Below are 24,819 nucleotides of genomic sequence, written 5' to 3'. Positions count from 1 at the left end.
TACAATACAGGGAAGCACAAAATGGGCACTCATATGTGTGTTTGTTTGTGTTTGTGTGTGTGTACTTAAAGGGGAGTGTTCTCAGATGGAAACTTCTCCTATGGGATCGAACCTGTCCAGAATTCAGACAAGCAGGTCAGCACTTGTTTAACGGTCTGTTTGCTAAAGTGTTAATATCTATCTCCATCTCTCTATCTTAATGATATCCAAGGTGTTTCGAAAAAATATGCAGCTTCGCCCTTTCTACGAGACACCCTCGGTTTATATATAGACCGTTTCAATGAGGAAAACAATAAAAATGTCTGTTCCTTCGACGCTTCCGGTGGCGCTATTTTCAAGTATACAGCTGTCAAAATGAGAGCGCATATTTTGCAAGTCTCCCGAAAAAAGAGCAAACATATGGTCAGAAATTAGTAAAAAGTGATCAAACCTCTTCTCCTGATCCTTTTGATAAGGATTTAAAAAGGAGAAGTTTTTTTCCTCTGATTTAAAACGCTTGCCAGAGATGACCTACCCAGATGTGATCACTACCTTGTTGAAACGGAGTGTGTTTACACCAGAGAGGCAGTGAAAGCGTACTGCAGTTTGGACGCATATAATTACTTCCTCAGTGGAAAAGTTGGGGATATTTGTTCCTGTAGTAGAGAAGCATCACTATAGTGTATGGTGAGGTTGTAGCAAGTCAAACGCTGTCCAACACGTACTCTGCATGATTTATAGATCAGAAGGAGGGAGACGTTGGGAGCGGACGCTGTAACTGCAGGCAGGTCAGCAGTGTGAAAAACCAAAGCAGGCGTGTTTACTATGGAGCACCAAAAATGACATAAGTATAAATAAATAAATATTTAAATAAATAAATGTTGACATATATACAGTGCCCTCCATAATTATTGGCACCCCTGGTTAAGATGTGTTCTTTAGCTTCTCATAAATTGAGTTTTGTTCAAAATAATATAGGACCACGATGGGAAAAAAAAGTAAAGTCCAACCTTTAACTCAAGTAAATTTTAAGGGGGAAATAAAATCCCTGACTAAGAAATAATTATTCTTCATAAAATCACCTGTTCCACAATTATTGGCACCCCTAACAATTCTTAGGAAATAAATTTAATAAAAGTATTTCTGTCACTTCTACAGTAGTTTACGAAGTTGATCAGAGTATGTAGGAACATTTAATTAGTAATTCACAACTTCCTGTTTCCCTGGGGTATAAATATGACGTGACACAGAGGCCATTTATCTTCAACATGGGAAAGACAAAGGAACATACCATTCAAGTGAGGCAGATGTGTGTTGACCTTCACAAGTCAGGCAATGGCTACAAGAAAATCGCTACTCGCCTACACCTGTCCATATCTACTGTCAGAGGAATTATTAAGAAGTTTAAAACAACTGGAACAGTGGTAAACAAGCCTGGACGAGGACGCAAGTTTATTTTGCCACCACGCACAGTGAGGAGGATGATAAGAGAAATAAAAAGTTCTCCAAAGCTCACTGTTACAGAATTGCAACAAATGGTAGCTTCTTGGGGTCACAAAGTCTCCAAAACAACCATCAGGCGCTATCTACATGCCAACAAGCTGTTTGGGAGGCATGCACGGAAGAAACCATTTCTCACTCACAATCATAAACGCAAACGCTTGGAGTTTGCTAAGCGGTACTGGGACTTCAACTGGGACTGTGTGCTTTGGTCAGATGAAACAAAGATAGAGCTTTTTGGCAACAAATGCTCTAAGTGGGTCTGGCGTAACACAAGAGCTGAGTATGCAGAAAAGCACCTCATGCCCACTGTGAAATACGGCGGGGGATCAGTGATGCTGTGGGCCTGTTTCTCTTCTAAAGGCCCTGGGAACCTTGTTAGGGTGCATGGCATCATGAATGCTCTAAAATACCAGGACATTTTAAAACAAAATCTGGTGGCTTCTGCCCGAAAGCTGACGATGGGTCGTCACTGGGTCTTTCAGCAAGATAATGACCCTAAACATGTGGCCAAATCTACACAGAAATGGTTCACCGCACACAGAATCAAGCTCCTCCCATGGCCATCTCAGTCCCCAGACCTCAACCCCATTGAAAACCTGTGGGGTGAGCTGAAGAGGAGAGTGCAGAGGAGAGGACCCAGGTCGTTGGATGATTTAGAGAGAATGTGCAAAGAGGAATGGTCAAAGATCCCTCTTTCTGTATTCTCCCATCTTGTGAAACATTACAGGAGAAGATTAGGTGCTGTTTTGTTGGCAAAAGGGGGTTGTACAAAGTATTAACATCAGGGGTGCTAATAATTGTGGCACACATGATTTGATGTTAAATAATTATTTCTTAATGTGGGATTTTTTTCCTACTGAATAAATTCACTTGAGTTAAAGGTTGTATTTTACTCTTTTTTTTCCATCGTGGTCCTATATTATTTTGAACAAAACTCAATTTATGAGAAGCTAAAGAACACATCTTAACCAGGGGTGCCAATAATTATGGAGGGCACTGTAAATGCACATAAAAATGAATAAATAAATATATAAATAAGAAATGTATTTATTTATTTATTTATTTACCTATACAATTATTTGTGCATGTATTTATTTATTTATATATTTATTTATTTATTCATTTATATGTGCATTTATTTATATATTTATTTACTGCAACATTAATTTATTCATTTATTTATTTATATATTTTTGTACATTTATATGTGTATTTATTTATACTTATGTAATTTTTGGTCCTCCATAGTTTACTTGTTTAAAGAACAATTTGAGCTGATTTTCAATGTTTGTGACTCTCAGATTAGGTGAAGTTTGCACTCATGTTAAATTAAAAAGTTACGTCCACTGTTTTGAACGCTGTTTACCGCTAAACGGAAGTGTCCTAGTAACAGCTACGTCACTTCCTACGCTCATGAATATTCCTCTGAAACATTCTATATAATAGGGATGCAACGGTTCTCGGTATTTTATCGAACCATTCGGTTCGGCCAGTTCGGTTCGATACACCCGGATGAACCGCGATATTTCGGTACGTGCGCTAACAGAGCGTACGGACGCTCTGCCGCTGTAACGTACATGGTGCTGAATGCCCCGCATGAACGCTCCCGCAGTGAAGCAGCATATGGCCGGGGAAGGAGCTGCTGAGTGGAACGTGATGACTCTCTCAGCACAGGTCAGAGAGTTAAAGCAGAGCAGGAGGAGCAGTGAGTGGCTGTATTCGGAATGGCATACTACTATACTGCGTACTGCATATACTGCACTAGTATGTACTGCATACTACACACTGCCCAGTATGTAGTACTCTGTACTGCAACACTTTTGATTGTAGTACCCTACACGGTCCCGTGACACACCAGTCAGAGCGCTGTAGTGCTCTGAATTCCTCAGAGTGAGTTGTAAACAGAAAGAACATGAAAAATGTCCTACCTTTTCATTATTAAAACTAATGAGATCTGCATACTGTCCAGAACAGCAATTGCTGCTTTTATTTTAGAGTTTAGTGTAAGTGCAGTTAACCCAATTCTAATAAACATTTAGCAGCAGCCCCCACAACCCAAGTATGTTCCAGTTATATTTAAATATGTTTTCCTATTTATTTTAGTAGATTACTATTTTCATCTATGTAAATACCAACAAGAAGAAAACATTTAAACAAACTCTCATTCATATTTACACAATCTCAACAATAAAAAAAGGACACGTTGCACAAGTGAAACAATTTAATTAATTTGTTTTCAAATCATTCCCTTATTTAAAAAAATATATATTTAAAACTGAGGGAATTATTTATTAAATAAAGAGAACAATTTATTAAACAAAGGTAATTATTTATTAAATTAACTGAACGATTTATTGTAATTATTTATTAAATAAAGAGAACGATTTATTAAAACTGAGGGAATTATTTATTAAAATAACAGAACGATTTATTGGAATTATTTATAAAAATAACAGAATAATTTATTAAAACTGAGGGAATTATTTATAAAAATAACAGAATAATTTATTAAAACTGAGGGAATTATTTACTACATCAAGGAAAGTAATGGCTCACCGTTGCTGAGACCCTTCGCTGTATGCTGCTGACCCTCCGGCAGCACACAGCGGAGAACGCGCGGCCGTGGCAGCGGAGGGGCTCGACAGCGGTGAGCAAATAGTTTAAAAATATATATATTTCCATAATTTACAAATCTCTCGCACTCGCCACCATCTTGTTTTTTTCTAAAGCGAGCTGGAGAAGCCAGTCGCAATGCATGTTGGGATGCAGTACACCGCGAAGACAGCTCCCCATGCACACTGCGAAATCGGAGCGGAGTAGTACACCATCCGGGTACCTGTAGTGCACTACAGATCCTCAGTTTGGTCGCATACTGCGTACTGCATACTGGCTTTATGCAGATTTAGTACGCGAGTAGTATGTAGTATGCCATTCCGAATACAGCCACCCAGGAGGCAACACTTTTTTTGCTCCGCCGCTGTGTTTCTTCCTCCGCCGCCCTGCTGCTCCCGTCGTCTTCACCCCACAACCCCACCCCCGCCCAACCGCTGTTTTTCCTCTCTACAGAAAAAAATAACTCTTTAATTTGAGTCTGCTAATTCCCTGTTTAAAAAATAAAACGTTTAAGTTTATCCAGCTGTCTGATTCTGTCTCGCTGGTAATAAAACTTTAGTGTTTTATTTGTGGTTATTGATTGAACACTGTATTCTGTGGGCGATATCAAGGCTGCTTAGGACCCGGGGGAGATATTTTTTATATACTTCTCTCAGCGTGTCTCTCCACAACCATGCAGCAACCAATTTTTCTGAGTTTCCCAGGAGCAAATCAGCTCTGAAGGCAGATGCTGAAGATTTGAGGGCTAATTAAACAAAACTTTCTCAGCTGCATGATGTTCAGGTTTGCCCCTTCATGGTTTCCTTTTTTATTTTTCATGTTTGAGATTTTTAAATATTTCAGATGATTATACAAATTTAGGTCAAAGACAACACAGGTTTTTAATATTAAGGTAGAAATATTGAGTAAGTATTTTTTCCTACTGTTTTTGCAGTTAGATGAAGGTTAAAATTCCGAAACATTTGAGGAGTCACTTATGTTTAAACTGGTGTGAGAAATGTGTGTAATATGAGCCTTGTGCAGTATTTCTGAAGTATTAATAGCTGTATCTAAACAGTGTATCTATTTTAGTGTGTTCTGACTAACAAGCCTTTGACTGTTCTGATCTGTACAGATTCAGAGTGGCCACATTGTTCACAAGATGCCTAACATACGACTGACCACGCCACACTGTCCAGGTAACACACACACACACACACACACACACACACACACAAACACACACACACACACACGCACTCACACACTCACACACACACACACACTCACACACTCACACACACACACACACACACACACACACAAACACACACACACACACACACTCACACAAACACACACACACACACACACACTCACACAAACACACACACACACACCAAATGTTTGTGGATACCCATTCTAATGAATGTATTCAGGTACTTGCTAGGACATGTTGCTTTTCTCTGCTGCTGGCTTGCAGTGTATAAAGCCAGGAAAAAGAAATTCAGGCTCTGATTTAGATGCAGATGATTAATTCCAGTTCATTCAACCCAACACCAACATACACCAACCACACCCTGAACACCCAAATACAGACTGAACACTTCCAGTTCAGTCAACCTAACAACACTACATGGCTTTGTAGTAAAAGAGTGTAAGTACTAGATTGGCCTGCCTGCAGTTCAGATCTGTCACCTATTAAAAATGTAAGACAATGGAGACGCCAGGCTGTTGTGCAGCTGAAGAATGGGAATAACTTCCACCTACAAAGTTTAACTCTTAGTGTCCTCAGTTCCTAAACGCTTATGGAGTGTTGGTAAAAGGAAAGGTGATGTAACACAGTGGTAAACTCGACCGTGTCCCAACTTCTTTGGAATGTGTTGCAGCATCAAATTCAAAATTATTAAATATTTGCAAAAATCAATAAAATATATCCGTTTGAACATTAAATATATTTTCTTTTTAGTGTTTTCAATTAAATACATGTTAAAAGGATTTGCAAATCATTGTATTCTGATTTTTATTTGTAGGTTGTAGCTTTAAGCAGACACATTGAAAAGTAGAAATACTAATATTATTAATATAATGAAAATGAAGTTGAATTGAATTGAATTTGTCCAATTTGAGCAATACAATATCTCAACCAGAACAGGACCACTTGAAAGAAGGAATAAAGAAAGAAATGCCTTAGCTAAGGACACAGCCATGTGTACAGTGTAGGGTATGAGTGCAACACCTCCTATTCCCTTTTGACCTCGGTTGCAGCTCATTATATGACAAGTGTGTTTAGGTGATGCTAAATGGCAATATGCCTCTTGTTCTAATCTGCAAATCTCTCTCTTTCTCTCTCTCTCTGTCTCTCTCACACACACACACCAACCGATTTTTATTCCCTCTGTCTGCAGTGTATTGATCCTTTGTGGATCATAGTGCAGTATTATATTCCTCTATTGATCGGCTGTAAACTGATGAGAAGGAGCTTTTATCTCTCTCTCTCTCGCTCTCTGACAGAATGCTCCCGGGACACTGAAAGAGACTCTACTGCTGAAGATGACCAATTCTTTCCAGTGGAGTTTCCCACCTTCACTTATGGACTGAGACGGGCCAAAAGGCAGGTGGGCATTTCACACAGACTGGAGATTTGTTATTTAAATGATTATTTCATTAAGTGACACACATGCTAGAACAGAAACTCCTAAGTAAATCAGTGATTGGTTATGTGTGATACATATGATTTACAGACATCAGCGCTAGCTAATTGCCTGAAGCCCCGAGACTCCTCCTAGTCCTCCACTCAGCTCTCTGTCTTACTATGCAAAGCACTCACTGGCCACATGCCATCTAACATTACATTAAATTAATCTTTAAAAAAAGAGGAAAAGATCAGACTCGCTCCGGTTCCTGGATCAGCAATAAGGTTCTGAGAGTTTCCTGAACTGGGAGAATCTAAGCTGCAACTTATAATTCTCTCATTATATCCTCTTTTTGTTTTCGTTTGTGATGGTGTGTATTTTTCTGTTTTTATTTACATTTAATGTTTAATTATAATTGCTTGTCTGCTAGTGTTAAATTCATTTACTTTTATTAATCTCTGTTTTGCTGTTTCATGTCTTTTTCTTTTTTATTTATCATGCTTATGATGCGGTCTTTATTGGTTTAGTGTTTTATGATGTCACAAAAGCAAATGCATTCACATATTTTAGGTGAAATGGCAATCAGAAAAAAGGTCATTGATAGGTCAGTGAGAAACTAAAAGGCACTAAAAGATACATTTTGTGTCTGTGTTTGGAGTGCAGATCCGGAAGCCACAGCGCAGCGTTCAGACTGAGACCAAATATGTGGAGCTGTTGGTGGTGAATGACTACGACCTGGTAAAACTGAGTGAAGTGTGAGAGTGTATGCGAGTGAGTGAGTGAGTGAGAGTTTGTGTGAGTGAGTTTGTGTGTGAAAGTAAGTTTGTGTGTGTGTGTGAGTAAGTGCATGAGTTTGTGTTTGTAAACTATAACACACTGTCTGTTTCAGTTTGTGCAGATGCGCAGATCGAATGCCCAGACGCGCAACTTTGCGAAAGCCGTTGTTAACATGGCAGACGCAGTGCGTACACACCAACTCAGATCATACACACCAACTCAGATCATACACACCAATTCAGATCATACACACCAACTCAGATCATACACACCAATTCAGATCGTACACACCAACTCAGATCATACACACCAACTCAGATCATACACACCAATTCAGATCATACACACCAACTCAGATCGTACACACCAATTCAGATCATACACACCAATTCAGATCATACACACCAATTCAGATCATACACACCAATTCAGATCATACACACCAATTCAGATCATACACACCAACTCAGATCATACACACCAATTCAGATCATACACAACCGTTCAGATCATACACACCAACTCAGATCATACACACCAACTCAGATCATACACAACCGTTCAGATCATACACACCAATTCAGATCATACGTACCCGTTCAGATCATACACACCAACTCAGATCATACACACCAATTCAGATCATACACACCAATTCAGATCATACACACCAACTCAGATCATACACACCAACTCAGATCATACACACCAACTCAGATCATACACACCAACTCAGATCATACACACCAATTCAGATCATACACACCAATTCAGATCATACACACCAATTCAGATCATACACACCAACTCAGATCATACACACCAACTCAGATCATACACACCCGTTCAGATCATACACACCAACTCAGATCATACACACCAACTCAGATCATACACACCAACTCAGATCATACACACCCGTTCAGATCATACACACCAACTCAGATCATACACACCAACTCAGATCATACACACCAATTCAGATCATACACACCGACTCAGATCATACACACCAACTCAGATCATACACACCAACTCAGATCATACACACCAACTCAGATCATACACACCAACTCAGATCATACACACCAATTCAGATCATACACACCAATTCAGATCATACACACCAATTCAGATCATACACACCAATTCAGATCATACACACCAATTCAGATCATACACACCAACTCAGATCATACACACCAATTCAGATCATACACACCAACTCAGATCATACACACCAATTCAGATCATACACACCAATTCAGATCATACACACCAACTCAGATCATACACACCAATTCAGATCATACACACCAATTCAGATCATACACACCAACTCAGATCATACACACCAACTCAGATCATACACACCAACTCAGATCATACACACCAACTCAGATCATACACACCAACTCAGATCATACACACCAACTCAGATCATACACACCAACTCAGATCATACACACCAATTCAGATCATACACACCAATTCAGATCATACACACCAATTCAGATCATACACACCAACTCAGATCATACACACCAACTCAGATCATACACACCCGTTCAGATCATACACACCAACTCAGATCATACACACCAACTCAGATCATACACACCAACTCAGATCATACACAACCGTTCAGATCATACACACCAACTCAGATCATACACACCAACTCAGATCATACACACCAACTCAGATCATACACACCAATTCAGATCATACACACCAATTCAGATCATACACCCCAATTCAGATCATACACACCAACTCAGATCATACACACCAACTCAGATCATACACACCAACTCAGATCATACACACCAACTCAGATCATACACAACCGTTCAGATCATACACACCAACTCAGATCATACACAACCGTTCAGATCATACACCCCAATTCAGATCATACGTACCCGTTCAGATCATACACCCCAATTCAGATCATACACACCAACTCAGATCATACACACCAACTCAGATCATACACACCAACTCAGATCATACACACCAATTCAGATCATACACAACCGTTCAGATCATACACACCAATTCAGATCATACATACCCGTTCAGATCATACACACCAATTCAGATCATACATACCCGTTCAGATCATACACCCCAATTCAGATCATACACACCAACTCAGCTCATACACACCAACTCAGATAATACACACCAACTCAGATCATACACACCAATTCAGATCATACACACCAATTCAGATCATACACACCAACTCAGATCATACACACCAATTCAGATCGTACACACCCGTTCAGATCATACACACCAACTCAGATCATACACAACCGTTCAGATCATACACACCAACTCAGATCATACACACCAATTCAGATCATACACACCAATTCAGATCGTACACACCCGTTCAGATCGTACACACCAACTCAGATCATACACAACCGTTCAGATCATACACACCAATTCAGATCATACGTACCCGTTCAGATCATACACCCCAATTCAGATCATACACACCAACTCAGATCATACACACCAACTCAGATCATACACACCAACTCAGATCATACACCCCAATTCAGATCATACACACCAATTCAGATCATACACACCAACTCAGATCATACACCCCAATTCAGATCATACACACCAATTCAGATCATACACACCAACTCAGATCATACACACCAACTCAGATCATACACACCAATTCAGATCATACACACCAACTCAGATCATACACACCAATTCAGATCATACACACCAACTCAGATCATACACACCCATTCAGATCATACACACCAACTCAGATCATACACACCCGTTCAGATCATACACACCAACTCAGATCATACACACCAACTCAGATCATACACACCTTTTCAGATCATACACACCTTTTCAGATCATACACACCAACTCAGATCATACACACCCGTTCAGATCATACACACCAATTCAGATCAAACACACCCGTTCAGATCATACACACTAACTCAGATCATACACACCAACTCAGATCATACACACCAACTCAGATCATACACACCAACTCAGATCATACACACCCGTTCAGATCATACACACCAATTCAGATCAAACACACCCGTTCAGATCATACACACTAACTCAGATCATACACACCCGTTCAGATCATACACACCAACTCAGATCATACACACCCGTTCAGATCATACACACCAATTCAGATCATACGTACCCGTTCAGATCATACACACTAACTCAGATCATACACACCCGTTCAGATCATACACACCAACTCAGATCATACACACCTTTTCAGATCATACACACCTTTTCAGATCATACACACCAATTCAGATCATACACACCAACTCAGATCATACACACCAACTCAGATCATACACACCAACTCAGATCATACACACCAACTCAGATCATACACACCCGTTCAGATCATACACACCAATTCAGATCAAACACACCCGTTCAGATCATACACACTAACTCAGATCATACACACCCGTTCAGATCATACACACCAACTCAGATCATACACACCCGTTCAGATCATACACACCAATTCAGATCATACGTACCCGTTCAGATCATACACACCAACTCAGATCATACACACCCGTTCAGATCATACACACCAACTCAGATCATACACACCCGTTCAGATCATACACACCCGTTCAGATCATACACACCAACTCGGATCATACACACCAACTCAGATCATACACACCCGTTCAGATCATACACACCAACTCAGATCATACACACCAACTCAGATCATACACACCAACTCAGATCATACACACCCGTTCAGATCATACACACCAATTCAGATCATACACACCAACTCAGATCATACACACCAATTCAGATCATACACACCAATTCAGATCATACACACCAACTCAGATCATACACACCAATTCAGATCATACACACCAATTCAGATCATACACACCAATTCAGATCATACACACCAATTCAGATCATACACACCAATTCAGATCATACACACCAACTCAGATCATACACACCAATTCAGATCATACACAACCGTTCAGATCATACACACCAATTCAGATCATACATACCCGTTCAGATCATACACACCAATTCAGATCATACATACCCGTTCAGATCATACACCCCAATTCAGATCATACACACCAACTCAGATCATACACACCAACTCAGATCATACACACCAACTCAGATCATACACACCAATTCAGATCATACACACCAATTCAGATCATACACACCAACTCAGATCATACACACCAATTCAGATCGTACACAACCGTTCAGATCATACACACCAACTCAGATCATACACAACCGTTCAGATCATACACACCAACTCAGATCATACACACCAACTCAGATCATACACACCAATTCAGATCATACACACCAATTCAGATCATACACCCCAATTCAGATCATACACACCAACTCAGATCGTACACACCCGTTCAGATCATACACACCAACTCAGATCATACACAACCGTTCAGATCATACACACCAATTCAGATCATACGTACCCGTTCAGATCATACACACCAATTCAGATCATACACACCAATTCAGATCATACACACCAACTCAGATCATACACACCAACTCAGATCATACACACCAACTCAGATCATACACACCAATTCAGATCATACACACCAATTCAGATCATACACCCCAATTCAGATCATACACACCAATTCAGATCATACACACCAACTCAGATCATACACACCAACTCAGATCATACACACCAATTCAGATCATACACACCAACTCAGATCATACACACCAATTCAGATCATACACACCAACTCAGATCATACACACCCATTCAGATCATACACACCAACTCAGATCATACACACCCGTTCAGATCATACACACCAACTCAGATCATACACACCAACTCAGATCATACACACCTTTTCAGATCATACACACCTTTTCAGATCATACACACCAATTCAGATCATACACACCAACTCAGATCATACACACCCGTTCAGATCATACACACCAACTCAGATCATACACACCAACTCAGATCATACACACCCGTTCAGATCATACACACCAACTCAGATCATACACACCCGTTCAGATCATACACACCAACTCAGATCATACACACCAACTCAGATCATACACACCCGTTCAGATCATACACACCAATTCAGATCAAACACACCCGTTCAGATCATACACACCAATTCAGATCATACACACCCGTTCAGATCATACACACCAATTCAGATCATACACACCCGTTCAGATCATACACACCAATTCAGATCAAACACACCCGTTCAGATCATACACACCAATTCAGATCATACACACCCGTTCAGATCATACACACTAACTCAGATCATACACACCAACTCAGATCATACACACCCGTTCAGATCATACACACCAACTCAGATCATACACACCAACTCAGATCATACACACCCGTTCAGATCATACACACCAACTCGGATCATACACACCAACTCAGATCATACACACCCGTTCAGATCATACACACCAACTCAGATCATACACACCAACTCAGATCATACACACCCGTTCAGATCATACACACCAATTCAGATCATACACACCAACTCAGATCATACACACCAATTCAGATCATACACACCAATTCAGATCATACACACCAATTCAGATCATACACACCAATTCAGATCATACACACCAATTCAGATCATACACACCAATTCAGATCATACACACCAATTCAGATCATACACACCAACTCAGATCATACACACCAACTCAGATCATACACACCAACTCAGATCATACACACCAACTCAGATCATACACACCCGTTCAGATCATACACACCAACTCAGATCATACACACCAATTCAGATCATACACACCAATTCAGATCATACACACCAACTCAGATCATACACACCAACTCAGATCATACACACCAATTTTCAGATCATACACACCAACTCAGATCATACACACCCGTTCAGATCATACACACCAATTCAGATCATACACACCAACTCAGATCATACACACCAATTCAGATCATACACACCCGTTCAGATCATACACACCAACTCAGATCATACACACCAACTCAGATCATACACACCAACTCAGATCATACACACCAATTCAGATCATACACACCAATTCAGATCATACACACCAATTCAGATCATACACACCAATTCAGATCATACACACCCGTTCAGATCATACACACCAATTCAGATCATACACACCAATTCAGATCATACACACCAATTCAGATCATACACACCCGTTCAGATCATACACACCAATTCAGATCATACACACCAATTCAGATCATACACACCAATTCAGATCATACACACCCGTTCAGATCATACACACCAATTCAGATCATACACACCAATTCAGATCATACACACCCGTTCAGATCATACACACCAATTCAGATCATACACACCCGTTCAGATCATACACACCAACTCAGATCATACACACCAATTCAGATCATACACACCAATTCAGATCATACACACCCGTTCAGATCATACACACCAACTCAGATCATACACACCAACTCAGATCATACACACCAATTCAGATCATACACACCAATTCAGATCATACACACCAACTCAGATCATACACACCAACTCAGATCATACACACCAATTCAGATCATACACACCAACTCAGATCATACACACCAATTCAGATCATACACACCAACTCAGATCATACACACCAACTCAGATCATACACACCAATTCAGATCATACACACCAATTCAGATCATACACACCAACTCAGATCATACACACCAATTCAGATCATACACACCAACTCAGATCATACACACCAATTCAGATCATACACACCAACTCAGATCATACACACCAATTCAGATCATACACACCAATTCAGATCATACACACCCGTTCAGATTACACATTTGAATAGTACATACAATTCAGATTGTGCACATTAATTCAGATCATACACACTGATTGAAATCATACACACAAATTCAGATTGTACACACCGCCTCCGATTTAGGGCTTTTGCTTTTCCTATGTCAGAAAATGGGCCGCACACAGACTATAGTAAACTACAGCTTCTAAACAATTTCTGTATTTTATCAATTTATTTCCATACATAAGTTGCAAATGCCTTTATTGAGGCCTTCAGTACAGGGGCTTGAAGCATTGTGGTTCCAGGAGTAAACAGGGCAAAGACAAAGATAATTTAGTGCCAAGCAAGCTGCAGAGTAAACAGAAGCATATAATGGTCTACTACTACATCCGTTTTTTCCAGTTTGGCAGTACTTAGTAAAGAAAGAGATAAAAAAATATATTTTTTTATTAATGTGTGCAACAATAGGACTAAACACAAGTTTCAAATAGCTGAAAATGAGCAATTACTTAACAACTAAACAGATACAATAATGCTATTTTTTGATTGGTTGTTTGGTAGCTACATTTCTCAGTTTATTGATGGGAAGGTTTTTTGGAACTAATAGCGCTTAAACAATAGCCCTGCACTTTGGTGGGTGAACTGCTTGAAATGCTTGTGGCTCACGCCCAGTGCCCTGAGGTTATATAGCCCTTTTATTCAGATTTATAATTCTGTTTATTTGTATTATTCTGCTAATAACCATGGTATTTTATGAGACAGTTATCGTACCATGAAAATCCATTACCATTGAACTCTAGTTATTTGTAATCAATGAAAAGTAGCATGGTAATGTTTCTGGAAATGTTTCTACAAGTTAATTGTGTGTGTGTCATTTTTAGATTTACAAAGAACAGCTTAACACTCGGATTGTGCTTGTTGCTATGGAAACGTGGTCAGCTCAGAATATGGTGTATGTGGGAGATGACCCTCTGACGACCTTGCGTGACTTTATGAAGTACAGGAGGGAGAACATCAAAGACAAAAGTGATGCAGCACATCTATTTTCGTGAGTTTTTATAACCCTTTGTCTTTTGTTTTTGTGTTGTTTTGCTGCAAAAAAAATTGATTAACACCTGTGCTTGATCTAATTATTGCTACTAATTTAATAGTTAGTGAACTCCTCTTAAGGGTGTTTTCACACCTGTTGCTGTTTTTTCTGAGCCATATTGGTTGATAAGTTCGTTTATTTGAAATATTTTATATCCCCTTATTTTGATTTGGTTTCACACAGGCACAAACAAACACACTAAAATGCATCACAACAAAACAAGCAAGCAGGTTATCTCCTCCGATTGTCAGAGCTGTCTGTCGCAGGAGCCAGAAAGTAAACACTGTAAGAAAGTTCTGTGTTTCAGGCCAGTGTATATACTTGTGCTGTGTGAAGCTGCTGAAATACTGAATGCAGAAAATTCGCTGCTTCGCTTTCAAACACAGTGTTTTCAATGAGATATCTGCACAAGTGGAGAAACACAGGCGTGAGCATTGAGCACTGAACATACTCAGTTCAGTGTGGAAACATCTAAGCAGCATTTGTAGCATTGTATTGTATAGCTCTTGTAACGGTCAGGGTAAAATATATGGTAAAACTGCACCTGAACAGCTGTTTAGCTCAATTATAATGAGTTTATTTGCGAGTTTGATCAGATTAAGACCAGATCACATTCCAGAAATGCTGTGGTGGTTCTAAAATGTAAGCAATGAAGTTTTAAGTATGAGTTACAATAGAATCAGTATCAACAGTGGTCTGAATGTGTTTGCCACCTTAATGATTTCTTTTTTTTGCATGTTTTCTACTTACAAATGTTTCAGATCATTAAACAAATAATAATATTAAATAAGCTCATGCCACAGCATCTCAGTAGGATTCAGGTCAAGACTTTTTTTATTTGGATCATTGTCCTGCTGCAGAACATAAGTTTGTTTCAGCTTAAAGTGAGAATCAGATGGCCAGACATTCTCCTTCAAGATTTTTTGGTAGTGAAGAGAATTCATGGTTCCATTTAAGTCTTCAAGGTCCTGAATCAGTTAATCAGACCCAGACCATCACACCACCACCACCATGTTTTACTGTAGGTATGGTGCAGTGTTACTTTTACATCAGATGTAGTGAGACACAAACCTTTCAAATATTTAAACTTTTGTCTCATCAGTAAAGAAAAGAGAGAGTATTTATTTCAAAGGTTTTGTGGATCATCAAGATGTTTTCTTGCAAAAGTGAGATGAGCCTTAATGTTCTTTTTGCTCAGCAGTGTATTTTATGTTTGCACTCTGCCATGCAGCCAATTTTTTCCAGTTTCTTTTTTATGGTGGAGTTATGAATGCTAACCCTAACTGAGGCAAGTGATGCCTGCAGTTCTTGGATAAGACATCTCTGTGCTGGAGGTCAGTAATCAGGCCTGGGTGTGATAAAACAAACATTTTTTCACACAGGACCATATAGACCATTTCAGAGGAATATTCATGAGCGTAGGAAGTGACGTAGCTGTTACTAGGACACTTCCGTTTAGCGGTAAACAGCGTTCAAAACAGTGGACGTAACTTTTTAATTTAACATGAGTGCAAACTTCCCCTAATCTGAGAGTCACAAACACTGAAAATCAGGTCAAATTGTTCTTTAAACAAGTAAACTATGGAGGACCAAAAATGACATAAGTATAAATAAATACACATATAAATGTATAAATATATAAATAAATAAATTAAGAAATAAATGTTGAAATGAATAAATATATAAATAAATGCACATATAAATAAATAAATATATATATATATATATATATATATATATATATATATATATATATATATATATATATATATATATATATATAAATACATGCACAAATAATTGTCTAGGTAAATAAATTAATTAATTAATTAATAAATACGTTTCTTATTTATATATTTATTCATTCATTTATATGTGCATTTATTTATGTCAACATTTATTTATTTATTTAAATATTTATTTATTTATACTTATGTCATTTTTGGTCCTCCATAGTAAACACGCCTGCTTTGGTTTTTCACACTGCTGACCTGCCTGCAGTTACAGCGTCCGCTCACAACGTCTCCCTCCTTCTGATCTATAAATCATGCAGAGTACGTGTTGGACAGCGTTTGACTTGCTACAACCTCACCATACACTATAGTGATGCTTCTCTACTACAGGAACAAATATCCCCAACTTTTCCACTGAGGAAGTAATTATATGCGTCCAAACTGCGGTGCGCTTTCACTGCCTCTCTGGTGTAAACACACTCCGTTTCAACAAGGTAGTGATCACATCTGGGTAGGTCATCTTTGGCAAGCGTTTTAAATCAGAGGAAAAAAACTTCTCCCTTTTAAATCCTTATATAAAGGATCAGGAGAAGAGGTTTGATCACTTTTTACTAATTTCTGACTATAGCGTGTTTGTTCTGTGTTCGGGAGCGAAATATGCGATCTCTTTTGACCGCTGTATAGTTGAAAATAGCGCCACCAGAAGCGTCGAAGGAACAGACATGCGCAGTAGCTTTGTTATTGTTTTCCTCATTAAAACGGTCTATAGGTTTGGATTTTTTGTCCCTTAATTGAAACACTGCATTTTGTGTTTACTTGTGTTGTCTTTGACCATTGTTTTATTTGTTTGATGATCTGAAACATTTAATAAACATGCAAAAAAATATATGTGCTTCGAAAGCGGTAATCAAATCCGAGTAGTAAGTCTACTTTCTAATTCTTAAATCCACATTGTGTTAATGTTATTGATAAAAAAGGAAATATGCCTCTCTTCTTCTAGGGGGCGTACATTTCACAGTGCCCGTAGTGGCACGGCCTACATCGAGGGCATTTGCTCTCTGACACGAGGAGGAGGAGTAAATGAGGTAGGACATGTTCTTAACTTAATTCTGATTGATAGTTAAGTCACCAAATCATTAACCCACATGTTATTGCCAGCTAACTCACTAAATGATTAACTCACCACCTAGCCCCTGCATAAATAACTCACCACATGTTGAAAAAGCTGTCATGGCTAGTGTTTAAATGGCTAACTCACTAATTCATCAAATAACTTAACTGATAGGATAGCCCCAATAGCTAAGTCTTAGACCACAAGGGACCCTAGATCACTAACTTCCCTTACCAAATCACCAAATCAGGTCCATCCCATGCTACTTTCAATTAAAACTCCAAAAAAGTACATTTCACTGGAATGTCTCTAGATTTGTTATTCGTTTCACTGACCCAACTTGCAATGACCTTGTAGCTTTTCCCTGTTGAATGTGTGTTTAGTATGGGAATGTTGGACCCATGGCCATCACACTTTGCCAGAGTTTAGGGCAGAACCTGGGCATGATGTGGAATAAAGAACGTGCCACGGCAGGTAAGTCAACATAACTATTTACAACCAGCTGACAGCACTTCACAGTGGGATCATTAGGACAGATCCTGATTTTAATCTGAAAAGTGCAGGCCAGATAAGCGTGGGTTCCCCTTCTAGGACTTGGTTACTCTCATTGGTTTTTCCTCATGTTCTTAAACTGCTTTTCTGGATTATACCTACTAGGTTCATTTCACTTGTTATGATGTTTAAAACTAGAGGCACAAAAACGCTTAAAACACTGAAAGTTTCATTATAGTGCAAACAACAACAACAACAACAACAGCTTAGCAACTATTCTGGATACAACAGCAACCATTTAGCAACACATTAGCATCTACAGAAAGCACCATAGGAAAAACCTAGCACCTCAGAAACCACATTGGATATGATAATGAATACCTAGCAACCATTTACAAACACCTTATTACCCATATTTTTCACACCATAAGCTCCCCAGATTATAAGGCACACTATCAATGAACATTTATTTTCTTGTCTATTTTCATACATAAAGCGTCTTATGCGACACTAGAAACAGGCATGTTTTCCTTTTAATTTAGCAGCGGTGAGACCTGTAAAGCTAAGCTAAGTAAACAAAACAAAAAAAATAATAAGACTCACCTCTGAACGGCGAAAGAGCTAGCGCTTAGCACGGTTAGCAGATAATGCTAATACTGCTCCAGCAGTGCCAGCTGGGGTAAGCAGCAGGCTACAGGTCGATAATATTGGCCAATGAACAGTGAAAGAGCTAGTGCTTAGCACGGTTAGCGGCTAAAGCGGTTAGTGGCTTTATGCAGATGACACAATTTTATATTGCTCAGCTGATTCTGTTCAGGCTGCAACAAGAAAATTACAAAGCTCATTTAATGCCTTACAAGTTGCATTGTATAAGCACAAACTAGTTTTAAATTCCATGAAAACTAAGTTTATGTTGTTTTCCAGATCTCTAAACACCACTTTTAGTACTGTAAATATTACAACCCTGGAAGAATCCAGCATTGAGAGAAGTCACAGAGTATTGATATCTTGGCACATGGCTGGATGATAAACTCAGTTTTAAACCACACATAACTAAACTAATCAGTAAATGCAGACAGAAGCTGGGTTATTTTTATAGACACATATTTATAAGACACTTTCCGGTCATTTGCCAGAATACATCACTTCATTGATGAACGTAAAAAACTGTAATTATCAGACTCACTCTAGTGATTGGATCAGCTGCCAGGTTCCAAAAGTTTTTAGTGAACTGGAAAAATCTGCTTTTAGCTATAGTGCACCAGTGAGCTGGAATTCACTACAGGACACTGCTAATACTGCTGGAGAACTAAACTGAAACCCCATTAAAACGCTGTACTTCAGCGTAGTGGCCCCTTACAACCTGATGGGTGTATTTTGTGAAAGTATTTTAAGTGCGCCTTATAGAGTGAAAAATATGGTAGGTAAATGTCTAGCAAACCTCAAGCAAGCACCACTTAGCATCTATCTGTCTATCTATACATATCCAGTAATTAACTTGCTAGCGCTGGTTAGATGAAAGTATTATTCTTATTTTAGGTTATTATAGCTTAATAATAATAATAATAATAATAATTATTATTATTATTATTATTATTATTATTATTATTATTATACACGTTTAGCATTGTTAAGGTCTATAATGTCTCTGTCTAGCCATCTGCAATTATAGTATTAAAATAATTTATTGCTCTGCACTGACAGTCCAGTCTTTTACAGTTTATTTAAAACAAACACATAATATGACTAAAATACTGACACATAAAATGTACAACAATATTATCTTACCTCAGAGACTGAGTATTAATAGAGACCCTGTACTGTGGGGAAAGTACCTCCTTCCAGTGTCTATCTATTACTACACTATTATCTGTGATAATAAATAATACATTAAAAAGGTGAACAATTATTCTTTCTCCATATTTAATTTATTACAAAAAAGTACAGAATTTGCCATTTATTCATTACAGCAGCCACACCTCACACATGCATTACAATAGCCCACACTAACCAAATCAGTTGAATACAGTATAACTACAGCATAACAAACTAATAGTGCCTTCAGAACATACCAGTACTGTCATATATACTGTTCTGTCATCTAGGCACAACCATATGATTAAAACCATATGTTAACATATAACACTGTTTTATAAAAAAAATCCCTCTTAAAAACCTAGCTGTGGAATGCAGTTTCCAGCTTGTCCTTAACTGATATTTCGTAATAATAATAATAATAATAATAATAATAATAATACAGTGCAATAAAGACATAATTATGACAATAAGAAGAAGAAGTAACATCACACTTTGAGCAAATTTGACATTCTTAAATATACAAAATTTAACAACCAGAACCGGTTATTTTTTAGAATGGAAAGAAATGAAGAAACAGAATAGAAGAGACTAACATTTAGCTTAAGAAAGATTTGGCATTATGAAGTAAAATGCATCACAATAAGTGGATTTCTAAAACAATTGTCAGTAGTATCTAAAATAGATTGTTAACTGACTCTAAACGAGACATTAATCACATATTCCTAAACTACTAATATTTAAAAATGTAGTACATCCTGTTAATTAATTATGATCTGAGCCATTAGTTTAAATAATTTTAATGGTAAATAATGTTTAAACTTTTGTCATTTAATAACTCGTTTTGGCTTTAATCAACCATTTTACAATGTCTGTTACAATTGTAAGCTTGGTTAATTGATGTACACTTATTGTAAATGTTATCAGTATTTAAAATATTTTGTTAAACATATAAATATGTGAAACAGTGTGATTTATGTTTAATAAAAGTAGCATTATGAAGAAAAATATATTTCTTTCAGCTACTGACAGCTGGTTTATACAAGGCTAATGTAAGAAAAATTCCTAACTTTCCATTATTAAAACTTATAACTGTGCGTGGAGGAGATGGAAGGGGACGACAAAAAGGAGGTCTGGCACTGGTGTCCAGAAAAGCAATTACTGCTTTTATTTCGAAGTTCAATGTAAGTGCAGTTATAACAATTCTTACAACCATTTAGCAGCAGCTCCCCAACCCGTTCCCGTTATATTAAATTACGTCTTCGTATTTACTTCAATACATTATTTTCATACATGGAAATAGCAACAAGAAGATCATCTAAACAAACTCTTATTTATTTTTACACAATTGCAGCAATAAAAGTTCATATTTAAAAAAATAAACCCATTAATACTTAAACATTTTGAAGGCTCTAGCTGCTGCTATAGCCCTACTAATTCAACTGAATCACCTTTAGCTTAGCTGTCGACTACCCGCTAACCCTCTTCTATTTCAGCTTTGAATAGCACATATTAATAAGATTAGCTTTTTATTAAATTATATTATTAAATTTGAACTTTATAAGCCTAATTCAGAAAAAAAACATAACCCCAAGTATGCTCACATTTATACTCTGAGTTTCAGCTGTTTCTTACTTCCTCGCTCACACTAGCCGCCATCCTGTTTTTTTCTGAAACAAGCTGTAGGAGTGAGACAGCAGTGCATGATGGGATGCAGTACACCACCCCATGCACAATGCTAAAGCGAAGCACTAAATCGGAGCGCTGTGCACTACAGATCCTTAGTTTGGTCACATACTGCATACTGCATACTAGCTTTAAGCAGATTTAGTATGCGAGTATTATGTAGTATGCTATTAATTAGTAATGTTATTCCGAATACAACCACAGACTTAACTCAAGAACCTGTTTGTTAATCAGCCCCACTATGCTCCTAAACCTAATTACAAAGCAGTGAGGGAGCCAGCAGAATATCCATCAGTTAAGGCAGTGCCTGTTTGGACAACTAACCTCACACACCTCCCTGAATTAACAGTAAAAGCGGTGAAAAAAAATTACTAACTAACTTAGTGACTGTAGAAAAAAACTGTTGTGAATCTGCAGTTATGTTCTGTTTTACTGACTATTAAATGCACTTGTGTTTAGGTAATGGGTAGCAGGTACTTGTAAAGTGTGACAGCATCCTGAATCATACTCCTCCAATATGACCACGCTGACATGCCAGCTCCAATAGACGGAGTCAGTCGATGTGGCGTCTGTGTATATGATGTCTAAGGCTGTAACGATGCTCCACTGCTGTAATTGGGTAGAATGGAGGAAAGAATACTAGGGGGAGCTCTAATGACGCTCCACTGCTGTGTGTGTGTAGAATGGAGGAATGGACACTAGGGGGAGCTCTAATGACGCTCCACTGCTGTGTGTGTGTAGAATGGAGGAATGGACACTAGGGGGAGCTCTAATGATATTGTAATTGGGGAAATGGGACAGCTGATCCCTTTTAGATAGGATGTTGACTACCGTTGAACTGAGCCAATCACAACGCTCACTTTTAGCACATGCCGGATACTGCCCAGCCAATCACAGCTTCTGAATAAAGCTCCACATACAAAAATAAAAACGAGAGATCAATAAACACAATTCCAAATTCTAGAGATCAAGCTTCAAAGTGCAGCCTGATTAGCCAGTGATGAAGGTTGCATATGTAAATATTAAATTATTTTAATAGTAAAATATGATTTCATTGAATGTAATAAAACAAATAACAAATCTTAATAAATAATAAATATAATAATACATATTATATTTTGCATACATGTTGAAGTGAAAAAATATTAGATGAAACAGCATCAATGGAACATTACTATCACACACAGCTAAATATTCAGATATTCCAATAAAATCCTGCTTACTCCCAGCCGCATTTTGGCCGCATCTCTGGCCAGTGAGATATATATATATATATCATGTTACAAATATGGGAACATTAATAAAGTTTTACTGAGCATACAGCTTATCTAAACAAAAACATATATTAGTGCTTTACTGGCTGTTTAATTAGATAAGGAACCTAGTTAATTAATATGTTTATGACGTATATTTGGGTGTTGCCTTCCCCATTTTCGTGTGCTCTGTGGGCGTGGATGCAGTGATGTCATTGGAAAATCCTTAAAAGTCTTCCGGAGTAGGATACACTGATGTATCCTCCAATGGAAGCGTACTACAGGTGGATTTTAAGCGGCTTCTTTCGTCTCCTACGGTATTCGGACAGGCGGCAAGATGGCGTCAGTTTCCGGGTCACGGAGGAGAGGAGGAGGATCGGTAGGAAAAAGGAGACACTTTTGGGGTTTCTGGACGCAGCCTAAGTCTATGAAGGTGTGCAGTACTGAAATGGGACAGTCTACCCTACGAAGTATTTCCTGTTTCCTGTTTGAGATTCTACCCGCCACAACCAAAGTCAGAGCTGTTAGTCCAGGTTATTTAACTGTGCAGTTACTTAAATATTTTAAATGTCAACGGGTGGAACTAAACATAAACAAATAAAAGGGTGTTTGAAATAAAGTTGGAAAAAAGAGAATAAATTTGAATAAAGTATTATGTTATATTATTTATTATATATATATGATATAGTATTATGTATTTATATATAAACTAAACAATACTTATAAATAAACTAAATAATACATTAATTCATACACACACACATATATATATATGATTTAGTTTATGTAAGAAAATATATAAGTATTTATATATCTACAAACTATTAACAAATAACAACATAAACATGATACTACATATATATACTAAATAATACTTATATATATATATACACATAAATTAAATAATATAAATGATATGACGTATAAATAATATTTCTAATATAAACTACATAATACTACATATACCACATAATACAGCCAACTCCGCTGCCGACTCCACCCTTTTCGTGCTGAAATAAGCCGGCGCGCAATGAATCTTGGGATACTGTAGGCTGTGAAGAATACACCCGGTGCATCCTTCTTTTCCGAGGAAAAGTAGGCTGCATTTGTCGGCCGCATTTGAAGGAGTCTTCGAAATGGGACTGCCTAGTCGCACCGCGGTGACGTAATCGACCTTCAAATGAGTCCTTCGAAGGATGCAGCCCCTGAATAG

General features: G+C 38.0%; 1 protein-coding gene across 6 annotated transcripts in view; it reads left to right on the top strand.

Annotated features, from left to right (window-relative positions):
• The window catches only part of adam11 (ADAM metallopeptidase domain 11), a 174,339-nt gene that overhangs the window by 94,553 nt on the left and 54,967 nt on the right, over positions 1-24,819 (top strand). For 5 of the 6 annotated variants that reach the window (XM_049464714.1, XM_049464713.1, XM_049464715.1 and 2 more), the window contains 8 exons: positions 72-135; positions 5,210-5,273; positions 6,589-6,692; positions 7,374-7,448; positions 7,600-7,671; positions 15,308-15,474; positions 18,250-18,334; positions 18,744-18,834. In XM_049464714.1, coding sequence (XP_049320671.1) covers positions 72-135; positions 5,210-5,273; positions 6,589-6,692; positions 7,374-7,448; positions 7,600-7,671; positions 15,308-15,474; positions 18,250-18,334; positions 18,744-18,834 — 722 coding nt within the window. The remainder of the gene's footprint in view (positions 1-71; positions 136-5,209; positions 5,274-6,588; positions 6,693-7,373; positions 7,449-7,599; positions 7,672-15,307; positions 15,475-18,249; positions 18,335-18,743; positions 18,835-24,819) is intronic. The other variant, XM_049464717.1, reaches the window with a different exon arrangement.

Source organism: Astyanax mexicanus, chromosome 15, assembly GCF_023375975.1.
Source record: "Astyanax mexicanus isolate ESR-SI-001 chromosome 15, AstMex3_surface, whole genome shotgun sequence".
Classification (NCBI taxonomy): Eukaryota; Metazoa; Chordata; class Actinopteri; order Characiformes; family Acestrorhamphidae; genus Astyanax; species Astyanax mexicanus.
Note: the sequence above shows the minus strand (reverse complement) of the source record. Positions and strands in the feature narration are given on the sequence as shown.